General features: G+C 36.6%; 2 protein-coding genes across 3 annotated transcripts in view; one reads left to right on the top strand and one right to left on the bottom strand.

Moving 5' to 3' along the window:
• Window positions 1–341: 341 nt before the first annotated feature.
• Window positions 342–4,365, bottom strand: LOC142165993 (uncharacterized). The gene is made up of 9 exons (XM_075224392.1): window positions 3,448–4,365; window positions 3,181–3,318; window positions 2,957–3,008; window positions 2,415–2,502; window positions 2,326–2,362; window positions 2,048–2,203; window positions 1,527–1,810; window positions 760–1,331; window positions 342–481 (listed from the first exon to the last, which is right to left on the bottom strand). The coding sequence occupies exons 1-9, from the start codon at window positions 4,363–4,365 to the stop codon at window positions 342–344; spliced, it is 2,385 nt and encodes a 794-aa protein (XP_075080493.1).
• A 1,421-nt stretch (window positions 4,366–5,786) lies between these two features.
• The window catches only part of LOC107760880 (uncharacterized), a 39,865-nt gene continuing 30,954 nt past the window's right edge, over window positions 5,787–14,697 (top strand). The window contains exons 1-8 of one of the 2 annotated variants that reach the window (XM_075225449.1): window positions 5,787–6,020; window positions 6,161–6,403; window positions 7,451–7,510; window positions 7,596–7,688; window positions 8,262–8,490; window positions 9,592–9,698; window positions 11,913–11,975; window positions 14,011–14,111. In XM_075225449.1, coding sequence (XP_075081550.1) covers window positions 6,015–6,020; window positions 6,161–6,403; window positions 7,451–7,510; window positions 7,596–7,688; window positions 8,262–8,490; window positions 9,592–9,698; window positions 11,913–11,975; window positions 14,011–14,111 — 902 coding nt within the window. In that variant the 5' untranslated portion in view covers window positions 5,787–6,014. Of the gene's footprint in view, window positions 6,021–6,154; window positions 6,404–7,450; window positions 7,511–7,595; window positions 7,689–8,261; window positions 8,491–9,591; window positions 9,699–11,912; window positions 11,976–14,010; window positions 14,112–14,697 lie in introns of those variants that run through there. The other variant, XM_075225450.1, reaches the window with a different exon arrangement.

Genomic DNA, 14,697 nt, shown 5'->3' on the forward strand with positions numbered 1-14,697 from the left:
TCAACTTAATTTCATTTTAAAAGCAAAATTTATCATTTTTCATAGATTTTCACATAATGGCTTTCCAGATACGCGGCCGGACTACGGACGCAAATCGAGGTGAGACAAAAAGAGGATTTTAAGACCTTGAAACACAGAATTTATTTCTAAAACAAGTGATGACCTTTTGGGTCATCACAAAATGATACAAGCATGTGTTTTTACAAAGTGTAGAGTGTATTTATACTTCTACAGTATAACTAACTCCTAATTACTGTACTAACTAACTTCTAACTATACTTACATAGTTAACTACAATTAACTTATCTGCTTGGTTCATTAGCTCTAGTTAACACTCCCCCTCAAGCTGATGGTTTATACACATTCTTCACTCCTAATTTGTTCAGCAGTTGATCATGTTGAAACTTCTCCAAACTATTTGTAAGTAGATCTGGTAGTTGGTCTTTAGTATGCACGTACTCTGCCTTTACATACTTTTTCTCTAACAAAATGACAATCAATGTCAATATGTTTAGTACTTTCATGGAAGATAGGGTTGGATGCTATTTGTATAGCAGCCTTGCTGTCACATATCAAACTTATAGGCTATTGAATCTTCACTCCAAGTTCCTTGAATATCCCTATCATCCAGGTGACTTTTGTTGCACATGAATCCATACTCCTAAACTCAGCCTCAGCTGAACTTCCGGACACAATCATTTGTTTCTTTGACTTTCAAGACACCAATGCATTTCCAAATTTGACCAAGTACCCAGTTACTGATCTCCTTGACTCTAAAAGACCCCCAATTAGAGTCACAGTAAGCAATCAGCTTGTCTATACTTTCTGCAGGCATAAGTAGCCCCAGGCCTGGTGCGATGTATCTGACTACTTTGAGAGCAGCTTCCATGTGTGACACCTTGGGACAATGCATATACTGACTTAGAACCTGCACTGCAAAAGCAATGTCTGGTCTGGTCATGGTAAGATATAACAACCTTCCAACAAGCCTTTGGTAACAACTAGGATTTTTGAGCTCCTGATCACCTTCTTGTTTGAAGTTCTGAATGCACTTGTCATACTTTACAGATGTGAATTTTTGATTCAACTCCAATGGTGTACCAGAAGGCTTTGCTCCACCTAAACCTGTTTCAGATATCAACTCAAGTGCATACTTTCTTTGACACATAAGAATTCTTTCCTTTGATCTGGCAAACTCAATTCCAAGGAAGAATTTCAACTCCCATAAGTCCTTCATCTTGAACTTCTTCTGAAACTTTGCGCTGGTGTCATAAAGTGACTTATCATTGTTCCATGTGATTATCAAGTCATCCACATACACAAAATGATAACTGTGTCACCATTGGCTTTTCCAATGAACAATGAATAGTCATAATGACTTTGTTTGAACCCCATCTGCAGAAGCACCTTTATCAACTTCATGTTCCACTGTCTTGGTGCTTGTTTAAGACCCTATAATGACTTGTGAAATTTGAAAACCTTCTTAGTCTCCCCTGGCTTGCAAACCTTATGGAATGTGCATATACACTTCTTCAACCAAATCACCATTTAGGAATGCATTATGAACATCCATCTGGTAAATCATCCAATGCTGAGATGCAGCAAGAGCCACAATGGACCTAACTGTAACCATTTTAGCCACAGGGGAGAAGGTTTCACTATAGTCTAAACCTTCCTTTTGACTGTAGCCTTTGGCAACCAGTCTGGCCTTGTATCTTTCAACTACTTCTGAAGCCTTGTACTTAATTTTGAATATCCACCTGCAACCTATAGGAGTTTTGCTAGGATGTGCTCCAGGTTTTGTTTTCCTCTAGGGTTGCAATCTCCAACATCATAGCCTCTACCCATTGAGGATTAGTGACTGCCTTATTAAAGGACTGAGGTTCAGAACCAGCTGAATGAGCTACCAAAACTCTACTATATGAGGGAGTGATGTGGGAATAGCTAACATAAGTAGAGATGGAAAGGAACACTGAGCAGCTTGGGATTGCACCACATAATCTTGCATCCAGATGGGAGGTTTGCTGGTCCTGGATGGTTTTCTGACCTGAATAGGAACAACATCAGGTAAGGTAGCCACTGCACTAGGTGTTGCAGCATCAAGATCAGCCTTAAGGGGAGTATCACCAGGAACTGCATTATCTGTGATATCACCTTCAGGATTTGGATGGTAGTAAGGAGTGGACACATGAGAAGGCTTCTTCTAAGATGTAGAACTAGACTCATGTGAAGGAACACCAACTTCAGGTGAGAAATATGCAGCAGAGATCCTAGGATATGCACTAGTTGGTGATAGTAGATACAATATAGGAAAAATAGTGCTACCTGAAGATGACACATGCTTGAAAAGAAAAATGCCTTCCTGAAAAATAACATTTTTGTTAACAAAGAAAGACTTAACATTCAAGTCATACAAAACATATCCCTTTTGAGAAGAAGAGTAGCCAAGGAAGGCAGCAGAAATAGCTCTTGATGAGAACTTGTCAACAATGCTAGGGCATGCTGCATAACACAAACAACCAAAAACCTTCAAGTGTTGTAGAGAAGGAGGATGTAAGTAAAGCAACTCAAATAGTGATTTGTATCCAAGTGTTCTAGAGGGTAGTCTGTTGATGAGGTAGACTGTTGTGATAACATATTCACCCCAAAACCTTAGAGGTATAGCTCCTTGAAATCTGAGAGACCTGGCCATGTCTAGAATTGTTCTGTGTTTTCTCTCAACAATTCTATTTTGTTGAGATGTGTAGACACATGAACTCTGATGAAATATATCGAGATTGGAAAGAAATTGTTTAAACTCATTACCATTATCAGTCCTTAAGACTTTTATAGGAGCTGAAAAATTTTCTTTATTTGAGTTGGAAAGTCTCTTAGTACAACTATAACTTCTGACTTGAAGTTGAGCAAAAAAATACAAGTGTATTTGGTATAGTCATCAACTACCGTAACAAAGTACCTCTTACCACTATGTGAGGGAACCCTATATGGCCTCCAGATATCACAATGCACTAAGTCAAATGCAGATTTAGACACTAAGATACTTAAAGGGAAAGATAGTTTAGACTGTTTAGCAACTAGACATACAGGACAATATTGAGTTCCTTTCTTTAGGGAACTAAGAGCATATAACTTCCTTATTATATCAATAGGAGTATGTCCTAGCCTCCTATGTCATACTACTTTAGAATCAGTTAAGATGGTTGTGTGAACATACTTATTGATTGGTGTTGCTGTAGAATTCTGTGATAGTCCTCCTTGAAGTATGTATAAGCCATGCTCCTCCTTACCAATCCCATTCACCTGACCACTGTAGAGATCCTAGAAAATACAGAAGTCAGGGAAGGCAGCCATGCATTGAAGTTCTTTGGTGAGTTGAGATACTGAGAGTAGGTTGTATTTAAAATCTGGAATGCGCAGCACATTAGAAATGTTGTTATTTCTAAGTACTGAGGAGGTTCCTTTATGTGATACATATACTACATTGCCAGTAGGTAATTGGACTTTGCACTTCTCTGAACTAGGAATGGACTGACAAGAAGTAAGAGCATCAAGTTGAGAAGTCATATGATTTGAGGCTCCTGTGTCTATAATCCAGTTTTGCTTGAGAAAGTTGGATATTAGAGTAATTAGAGTACCTGCAGCAGCTAACTTGCTGGATGATTCTGGACCCTCTTCATTCTCTTTGGCTAGCATCTGAAGTATTTGTTGATACTGCTCTTTGGTGAAGAAAGGAGCAGCAGGACTATTGTTAGGAGTGGTCTGAGCAAACTGAGGCATGTAGGCATGCTGAACCTGCTGTATTCCTGATTGAGTTCCATAAGAACCTTGTTGATTGCCAGTTTCATCAGCATTTGGAAACACTAAACCACTCACATTATTTGTATACACTCCAGAGTTCTGCCCTTTCTTCTTTCCCTTGGAGTCTGATGGATAGCCATGAAGTTTGTAGCGATTCTCCTTTATGTGCCCCTTGTAATGACAAAATTCACATTGCACTTGATTCTTTATAAACTTGAAGTATCCACCTGTACTTGTTGAGTTTTTACTACGATAGAACACAACTCCTTCTATGCCTTCAGTAGTGTGATTAGTCTGAGTGAAATTAGCCAGACTCCTTTGGCTCTCTTGATCAATCAGTAGTGAGTAGGCTTTGTTGATGCTAGGAATTGGATATATCATCATGATCTGACTCCTTGACTTTGAGTAGGACTCATTCAATCCTATCAGAAACTGTAGTAGCCTGTGATACTCAAAGTGTTGGGCATATTTCTTTGATTCAGAACAAAGACAACCATGACAGGGCATTAATGCATCAAACTCATCCCAAAAGTCTCTCAGCTTGAAGAAGTAGTCAGTAACAGACATGTTACCTTGACTGAGGTTATGAATTTCTCTATGAAGATACAAAATCCTAGATCCATTTACCTTGTTAAATCTCTCCTTTAAGTCTTCCCAAACCTTTTGAGCATTAGAAGCATATACTCACTACTAAGTAAACCTGACTTTTCAACATTCATTATCCATGAGAGAACTACATCATTTACTTTCTCCCATTGATCATGAAGTTCAGGTTCAAATTTAAACTTAAGAAATCGATCATCTACAAAGCCTAACTTACTCTTCCCTAACAGACAAATCCTTATAGACCTACTCCATATTGCGTAGTTATCTGAACCGGTAAGTTGAAGAGAAATCAGAGTACTACCTGGAGTGTCTGTTGGTTGAAGGAAGAGTGGATGATTGTGGTCAATTTAAGGAAACACAGTTTGTGTCGGCTGCATTATTGACAATACCGGGAATTGTAGTTGCTGGAAGTGAAGTTTCTTCTCCAATCGCCATTTTTAGCTGCTTCTTCAAGAGTAAACCCTAGGCTTTCAGCTACACGCTACAATTGGATAGTTTACCACATAATTGTGAATTGAAGTAAAGAGAGGAAGGACTAGCTTGAGAGATGTCTTCGATTCACTCCGGTGGCTCTGGTACCATGTTAGCTGCCATAAATCTGGAGATCGAGCTTGAGGAAGAAGACGTGCAGATGAAGGACACACTCAAAAGAAACAACTTTCTGTATTTAGAAGAAGAAGGAAATGATACAAGCATGTGTTTTTACAGAGTGTATAATGTATTTATACTTCTACAGTATAACTAACTCCTAATTACTGTACTAACTAACTTCTAACTATAGTTACATAGTTAACTACAATTAACTTATCATCTTGGTTCATTAGCTCTAGTTAACAAAAGGAATATGAGAGTGTGAATCACCAGCTTCATCACTATTTAGCAATAATCGATCTCTGGAGTAAGTTATTTTTAAAGTTTGGACTAGCTTAGGTCATGCCTATCAACACTAAGAAAGCATATGAGCACTGGTGCCCTTGGAAAGTTGATAAAATCCGTCAAGAAGATCTAAAAAATGGTGTATGCTTGTATTTTTTGTACATTTAGATATAAAAGAATTGCATATATGTTGATGAAATCTCAACTTCTAGTCACTCTTTTGTATTTTTGTATTGGCTTAGCATTTTGTAAATAAGCAGACACAATCATTTTCTTTGTATTTTGCTCATGCAGCTTGCTGCTTTAACAAAATTATTTTACCTCGTAAAAAGGTATTTTTAACTTTTTTTAATTATACGTGTCATTTATTAATTTGTTAGTTCTGCATGTTATGAAGATTGAAACTCACACATGAGATCTGCTGGATTCGGGGGTGCAGTTGTGCTAAGTAACTGTATCTATCCTGTCACAAAAATATTTAAAGGGTCTAATTGGTATTTAGTGCCAACTTTGAGTGCTGTATAATCATAAAGGAGGGATGTAGGTGTAACTTCCCTAATAGAACCGAAAGCAAATGGAAAGAGTCCGACCCGTTTAACCGCCCAGCAGAAACTCGTCTTCTTCAAACAAACAAACAAAGAATTTACACAGTTTTCTCTCCATCAATGTGCATTTCATAATTTTGGTCTCTCTGCTCCATTCACTTCAACAATACCAACCAATCAAACCCAATCATGGCAGTAAATTTCCTACCAAGCTCACTCTCCCATTCTGCATTTCATCTCCCATCAAATACTCAAAAAGATGATAACAAATTTACCTAAATTTCATATTGATTTGTGTTTTTCTAAATTAATTTTGTGGTTTTGTTATGATGCAGGATTCGACTGGTACGACGTTAATGGATCTGATAACATCAGACCCATCATCCACCTCCTCCACTTCATCACAGTCGACACCTGCTGCACCACCACCCTCACTACCTTCACAGACGGCGACTGTGGCGGCTTCTGCATCGACGGATCGGAAGAAGAAGGGCACACTGATGCAGATCCAAAGTGATACCATTTCTGCTGCTAAGGCTGTTCGTGCCAACATTATGCCTCAGAAACAAAAGAAAAAGGTAACTTTTTAAATAATACTATTCTTTTACAGGTCCAATAGAAGATTAGAGTAGCAGGCCCATTGTATCCCTGAGTGTCGAAGTTAAAAACAATGGATTTCTGGTCATAAAAGAATATAGTTGACCCGACTGCTGTTGAATTGAGGCATAGTAGTGGTTGTTATTATGTATCACTCTTATTGAAGTGATCTGGAGCTCATAATTAGTTTGCAATTTTTAGGTGTTGATTCGTAATTGTTTTATGACTTATTTGATATCATTTTGTTTTTCTTCAAAGTAGGGTCTCATAATTAATTTTGTTTTTCGTCATCTAATCCTAATTCCGGAGCCTATGCACTAACAATGTCTGCTGTTGCAGATCTAAAAGAAATAAATTAAAATGTCACATCTCTAATAGTTTAAATTTTTAAATGAGGTGGTCATACAACATAGTATTAGAGCAAGAAGGGCCTTGAGTTTGTCTCATTTCCATGCTTCAATCATGGGGGAAGGTCTAATCCTTTTGCCGCCACAAGGCTGGCTAATTCTATGCAGTAGGCTCGGACACCCGTTGTTTTGGAAGGCACATGAGTTTGAACACTATGTTGAATGTGCGTTTTGACACATAACAATGCGGGGTTGCTTGGAAGCCCCAGTGTATGCTTGTGTTTAGTTGATTTGGGAAAAGCTCCAGTACATAATATATTAGAAAGCAGAGAACCCATACAAATATGGTTGCTTACTGAATACACCCAATCATCTCTAATTTTGCGTACTTCATTCTCGTGCATAAATGTTCTTGTAAAGGCTGTGCACAATGCACAAGTTTATTGCGAGTATACTCATATAACTCTTCCACCCTTTTGTAGGTGTTATAGAAGGAAATATGTCTCTGCCAGCTTTAGGGATTCATATTATAGGACTATACCTAGCTAACCTAAATGGTGTATGTTTTTAAGGCAATGGGACTTTTCGTCTTTGACTAAACATTGGTTGAATCTTTCTGATCTCGTCTCTAGTGTGCCTTTCTAGTGTACCTGTCTCAGTTTGCTTGACGTTTTTGTACAGCCAGTTTCTTATGCGCAACTTGCAAGGAGTATCCACGAGCTAGCAGCAACGTCTGATCAGGTACATTGGTGTTCTTACATTGTACTTTCCACTGGATAAATTTCTTTCTTTAAAATGTTCACTTTTTGTTTGTGATTACTTGCAGAAAAGTTCTCAGAGGCAATTGGTTCATCATGTGTTCCCCAAACTGGCCGTATACAATTCTGTTGACCCTTCTTTAGCGCCATCTCTTCTTATGGTATGGCTTACAACTTCTATAATCTTGTTTCTGCATTTCATTGGCTATTTCTTCCCAGAGATAAAAAGAAGCTCTAGAAAGAACTTTTAGCTTGCAAGAGTAGAGAATAATACCAAAAAAGCATACATTGAGCGTTTGTGACCTTTATTTGCATGAAATGGTGTTCAATTACAGCCCAGCTGATGGTAAGTGTTTATAGCTTGAATGCGTGCATTTTGACAAGTAATCGTATTTTTCTTGTTTCTTTAGCATTTCCTTTGATACAAGAAGTATGGTGAAGGATTTGGTAGTTGCTGGAGTTTGCTATTGCTAGTGTTCTTTTCCTTTTATTTGGAGGAGATTGTGAATTATTCTACTTAGCAAAAGAAGTGATTTTGTTAAAATATCTTATAGCTTCCTTAAGGAAACTCTGAATTAGTGAAAATTGTTTTATGCTTATATGCCAGGAGCGACCTTTTGGTTTTTCCTTATATTACTCTTATGCTGGACGCAATGAACTTTTCAATTTCGTTTAAGCTTTATGATAAACTGTGATTTTCTTGGCCAACTCTTCTTTCTTTTGTTACATTACAGCTTGATCAACAGTGTGAAGACCGGACTGTTCTACGTTATGTCTATTATTACCTGGCCCGGATTCTCTCAGATAGTGGTTCGCAAGGTGTAAGTTCAGGTGGTGGGATTCCTACACCAAACTGGGATGCTTTAGCTGATATTGATGCAGTTGGAGGAGTGACAAGAGCTGATGTGGTACCTAGAATAGTAGATCGGTTAACATCAGAGGCCTTAAATGAAGATGTTGAATGTAAAGTCTACTACTATTATTCACCCTTTTAGCTGCAATATCCATGTATTATCATTCTTTTTTTTTTTTAAAAAAAAAAAAATCATGCCAGAGAACGAGATATAACTTAGAAGTAACCAAATAACTGTACGATTGTCACCTATTAGAAAAGGTAACGAAATGACTGTATAGAAGCACATGGAAGCAGCTTTTAAGAAAACACTTAAAATCCTCTCTAGTTTTCTATGATTTTTATTGATGGTACTGATATATTGCCTCTTTTCGTCTTCTTTTCGTCTTCTTGAGCCGAGTTTCTTTCGGAAACAGCCTCTCTATCCCTCGGGGTAGGGGTAAGGTCTGCGTACACACTACCCTCCCTAGACCCCAGTACTGGGATTTCACTAGGTCGTTGTTGTTGTTAAAATCCTCTCTAGTCAAATTGTCAAATGCTTTTTGGATTGACCTACAGAGTTGGTTTATGCCCGTAAAAGTCATGGCTCTTGCATGTCTTTTGACAAAAGATCAGTGAATATCAAAGTTTTCTTGCATCAGGAAAACCATGACCCATCCAAAGTTTGAATTGTGAAGCCAACCTATTTTTTTCCTTTTTTTGTGGGATAATTATGATGCCACAATGGGGATGTAAGAAGTAACCTTTTTTCCTTCTTGATGTTCGACCTCCAGACCGCACTTGTGGGATTATACTGGGTATGTTATTGTTGTTGATGTTTGACCTCTTGAGCATTGCTTGAATGCAACCTTTTGAATCCTCCTCAAGATTAATGTATAGGCTGTGGGTGAATTCTTGTAACCTGAATTCCTACCCACCAGAAAAATAGTTGCTCTGCTGTCATCTTAATCTCAAAGTTTTTGTCCATGCACTTCAATTTGTCCATGGCATTATTTTGTTTGAATTTTGCTGCTATTAGAGCAGACTAGAGGGAAATTATGAATCGATTCATTCTCTAAGATTCAGTGGGTCGACAGAAATTTCTTACACATGATGTTTGTTAACTTCTACATATCATACTTAGCGTCAGTACAAGCAGAGCTTCTTTATTAAATAGAAAATTTGTTTCATACGGTTGATGAAGTTGCTGATGCTTCTTTTTGTTTTTGAAGTTCATGCACGGCGTCTTCAAGCTTTAAAGGCTCTTACATATGCACCTTCTAGCAGCTCTGAGATTTCGCAGAAGTTATACGAAATTGTTTTTGGCATTCTAGATAAGGTTTGTCCACACATATATCTTACCGTCCACATATTCTTACACTTGCGTTAAAAAATCCATCCCTTTGTACAGATAGCTTCTCTTTACATACTATATCATATGACTTTGCATTTTCATTATTAATGTGGTTGAGTTGTTGTGGTACATATGAAGCATATGCTTTCTCTCTCCACTTTGTTCTGGTCCTCTTTTCCTGATAAGTAAAGCCAATTTATTTTCCCTGTTATGATGTTATCTCTTTCCTTCCTATAAAGGAGTAGTAGGAGGGATGGGTCACTTTCCTGCTGGAAGTAAAGATGTTTTTCATTTTTAATTAAACGCATCAAAATCAGATTATAAGGTATTTAGCTGTATTTACCCTAAGGGATAAAGGCATGCTGCAAAATGCAATTTAAAGTAATAAACATTTTATGCAGGAGGTGTCTACATACTAATTACTAACCTTAAAAATTGATTTATCAAAAAAAATACTACTCCGTATTACTTAAAAGAAAGCAAAGGACAGAGTCGGTCCAAAGAAATTATTGAGAACGTTCAATTTTTATCAAGAGAGGTTAATCATTACACAGTACCTTATCAAAAATATAAAAAAAGAATAATCTTTACACATCGGTGTTTTGATTCATCAAATGTAAAATTCGTATAAATCACTGATTATAATTCTTTAAATGGGCATATTATTACTTTCTCCAACCTATTTTATATGATGGCATTTAATTGGATATAGAGTTTAAGATGTTAATTTGACTCATATATTATATTAGTGGCAACATAATAATATTTTAAAATAAGTTCTGAAAAACTCTTTTACTAGGGATAACATCACCTCAATGATCAAAATATTTAAAGTTCTATGAATTTTAAATTCTTGAAAGTGGTAAAAGTCATAAAAATGCGATGGTGTCAAATTTTGAGACATCCAAAATGAAAAAATGTCTTATAAATCGGGATGAGTGGAGTAGTTGTTGGAGCTTCTATTATGTTTTGAAGTTCACATGTGAATTCTTATTGTAGTATTCGGGGAACCGGTGAAATTGGACATGTTAAGAGCAGGTCTTACCCAATTTTTGGTCCTAGTTTTGCCAGGAAAATTCAGATTCCTCATGGTGAAGCTAATCCTATTTTTTTTGCATAAATTTCCTGCTTTTAAAAATTTTGCTTCCTCTTTTGGCAAATTTTCTTGACCTGAAATTTTTAAATTTCCTGCCCTCAATATTCTTATCTTCTTTGGTGACACTAATTCGCCATCTGTCAACTGAAGTGCTTGGGAATCCTTACGCTGTTTAATTCCTAAATTCCTAATGCTTTTGACTGTATGAGTATGATTTACTTGTTGGTGAAGTATGAACTCATGTGGTTTATCCCAAAAAAATTAAGAAAAGTTGATAATGATACTTGTGGCCAAAGCGAATGAAAGTCCTTACAGAGAGGTAATAAAAAGCTAAGAGGCTTTGGAAGGTAGTTTGAAAAGGAACGACGCCATTGTCAACTACTTAGGTCCCTGCCAGTTACTTGTATGTTGTTTCTGCACCACTATCACTAACACATAAAATTAATCTTTTGCCAGATTGTCTTTCTTTCCAAGATGTAAAGTGTGCTTTATAGCATTTTGTGGTTGTGGCTTATTAAAATATTTCTATTTTTTGAATTTGTTACCTTTGTCAAAAAAGAACATTTCTGTTTTTGGTTTATGAGAACAAATAGTACATCTATACCACAGGTACTATGTTTGTTGATTCTAGTATGCTAGAAAAATCATAAATATGCTTTCTAGTAACTAAGAGTTTTTGCCTCAAATAAACACAACTACTACTCCCTCCATTCTAGTTTATGTGAAATAGTTTGAATCTGACGGGGTTTAAGTAAAAAATGAAAACTTTTGAAATTTGTGATTTTAAATATGCCCATAACATTAGTGGGGCTATAAAACATTTGAAACTTGTACCCTTGAACATGCATAACATTTGTGTGGCTATAAAAGCTTCTTCTAGATGAGAAGGGTAAAGTCAATTGTTACCAAATATAGAAATACGTCGTTCTTTTTTGGAACGGACTATTAAGGAAATAGTGTCACATAAATTTTGTTAGATAAACAACTGTAAACGTTTTTCTTGAGTAGCTTTCTTTTTGGATAAGGTTCTTTAATGACTTTATCTACTTCAATCATTGAAAAAGTTTGGCTCAAGTTGTTTATTGATGACTTCCAATTGTTAGGTTGCTGATACACCACAAAAACGCAAGAAGGGCATCCTTGGGACGAAAGGAGGTGATAAGGAGGTACATTCATCAAATCACAGTAATAAATCAAAAATTTTGTTTGCAAATTATTTTATTCTTTCCTTGGGTATAATTTCTTATATTACAAACTAGCGAGGAAAGGAGATTTTTCCAACAAACAGGAACACAAAATTTCTTCTCTATGACCTGAAATCTTTGGGCCAATGTACATGTGAATGGATTTTTGTAGTTTGAAGATGTGTCCTCTCTCTCTTAGATCTAAGTTAACTGAGTGCAAATTTTAGTTGATAAATTATTTTTACAGAATCTCAAAGAAGAGTTGGTAGTATGTCTTTTACAATCTTTTTGTTAGACTTGGAACTCTAAAATACTAATAATTGCAAATACATCTTTACTTAGATGGCATATGCTAGGATAGAATAATATTTACGTATCTAGACCAAGGGATGTATCTTGTATGAAATGGTAAAGAAAATAATAATTCTAAACCCCAAAAAAAAAAAAAAGAAAAAAGAAAGAAAAAGAAGAACAAATCTACATTCCTTTTTTCTATCCACTCTATCACTAATGAGTCGGTAATGTTCTTAATCATGATTAGACTCTCTTAAGCTTCTTCTGGAGTCGATGACATTGAGACAAGAGGATCCTCTATCAACCATGCAATTCATTATAGTTACCGAGGAACTCAACAAATACAATGGATAGAGCAGTGACATTAGTGTATTTGAAGGGATTCACAGCTAGGAGAGGAAAGATCAATAGCTTATAGTTTATTTCATTTGCTATTGGTGGACGAATGATACTTTGATGCTGTATGATTCTGAGATGGCCCAACTCAATAGTTTGAAGAACTTTTTGATGTGGTTTGAAGTGGCTTCCAACAGATTAAGGGCAAACTCTAAAGAACATCGAGATCCTGATATGAGAATTGATGAGTAAAAATGGATAGAGCTGTGGCAGGAGGATCTTGAGGGGCTTTAAATGCACGTGAAGGGGCTATTTAAGACCGAACAAAATTAAATAAAAATGCACGATCTCTAACACTTTAAACTTTAGGATGTCGGCTACAGTTAAGAATGTAACGTTCACTAAGTTTTCTGCAGGAGGAAAAGAAGCTGTAATGCATGGGATTTAGGTCCTTTGGCTATTACACAGATACTTTGTGGGTGGAGGAAACAAGAGAACTCTTTTAGCACCCAAGGGTGTGCCCTAGTGGTCAATGAAGTGAGAGGAGAACCATGAGGTCTCAGGTTCAAATCCCACCGGAGGCAAAAAGCACTAAATGATTTATCACATCTTCCTTCGCCTTGTTGGGCAGAGTTACTCAATACCTGTGTCGGTGGGAGCAGGTGCGCGGTGAAATAGTCAGTACGCCAAGCGGCCCAAACACCATCGTCAAAAAAATAAAAATAAAAAAAAGAACAAGAGAATATATGAAGGTGTGAAAAATGATTTGCTATAATGAGTGCCCATCTTTTGTTTTTAGTTAATTTTGGGTGCACCTATGAGATTATTATTGTAGAGAATCATATTCTTTTGTAGGTTTTTACTCTTTATAGTTCTATCCACTATGACAATACTTATTAGAATAAAAATAATCTTAATGTTTAGACAAGACGGTTCACATAGTTCAACTGCATGAAGTTCTATACACTGATGAAGTGGTGATACGTAACAGTTATCACGAGCCAATTTCGGGTATATAATGGTTCCTTGAAATTCTGAAATAACATCCGTGTTTTATCTTGGAGATCCATCTGTTGTATAATAATTACCTTTTGCAATATGGTTTTCTACTGTTTACAGACTTGTTCTAGACTGTTTCACTATCATCTAAATGTAGTTGCTGAATGAGTCGACTCATGGCGTTTTTGAGTAACTGAGCCTTGCTTTAAGTGGTTTTGATTTAAGTTGAAGTGCGAATGCAATTATTCTCTTTCTTTTTGTAGTTGGGTGGGGTAAGGGCTGTTGGACAAATAGATATCACACGGCTGGATGCTACAAGTTTTCACCAATCTCATGGTTCTGCTTGGAAGCTGTCGACTTACTGTTTCTCCCCTTCTTCATTTTTCAGTCTATTATTCGGGGTAATTTGCAATATGCTGCATTGAGTGCGTTGAGAAGACTTCCCTTGGATCCAGGAAATCCAGCTTTCCATCATCGTGCTGTGCAAGGGTTTGTTTGCTCCCTAGTGTTGATATTTTTCTAATCAATGGACAAAGATTTTGATTATTTTTTCTCATTTTGCTATTTAATTGTGGTATATCCAATTTCATTAGTGGTCTATTGTCGTAATCAGAGACACTAAATCTGCTGAAACAAAAAATTGTCTTATTCTTGGTTTACATGCGTCTAAACTCTGCTTAATTAACCAATGCTGGTATAACTACTAGTGTAACTTTTACCATATGAAGTATGGTCCAACCATGTTCTTCTGGCATATTATGGAGGATATGGTAAATTGATTGCCTAATAAATCCTGGAGATGTCTGCTACAAAGTGGTTTAACGTCAAGAGGTGAAAATCATGCCCCCGGTTTTCAAGTTTACCAAGAGCATTGTCTTCGGCCTAAGGGGCCTGGGCCATTAAATATGCTCTTGCCTTTCAGAAATTCAGCATGGCTTGATAAGCTATTACCTGATCTCTTCTATTTAATGAGCAGAAAAGTCATACAGTGTTGCATCTGCAACAGTGTTTCAAACTATTACTAGTCTACTAAAATAATTTAGTATTCTGTTTTGTTAAAAAATACATTTAAGTT

This window comes from Nicotiana tabacum, chromosome 11 (genome assembly GCF_000715075.1).
Source record: "Nicotiana tabacum cultivar K326 chromosome 11, ASM71507v2, whole genome shotgun sequence".
Lineage (NCBI taxonomy): Eukaryota > Viridiplantae > Streptophyta > Magnoliopsida > Solanales > Solanaceae > Nicotiana > Nicotiana tabacum.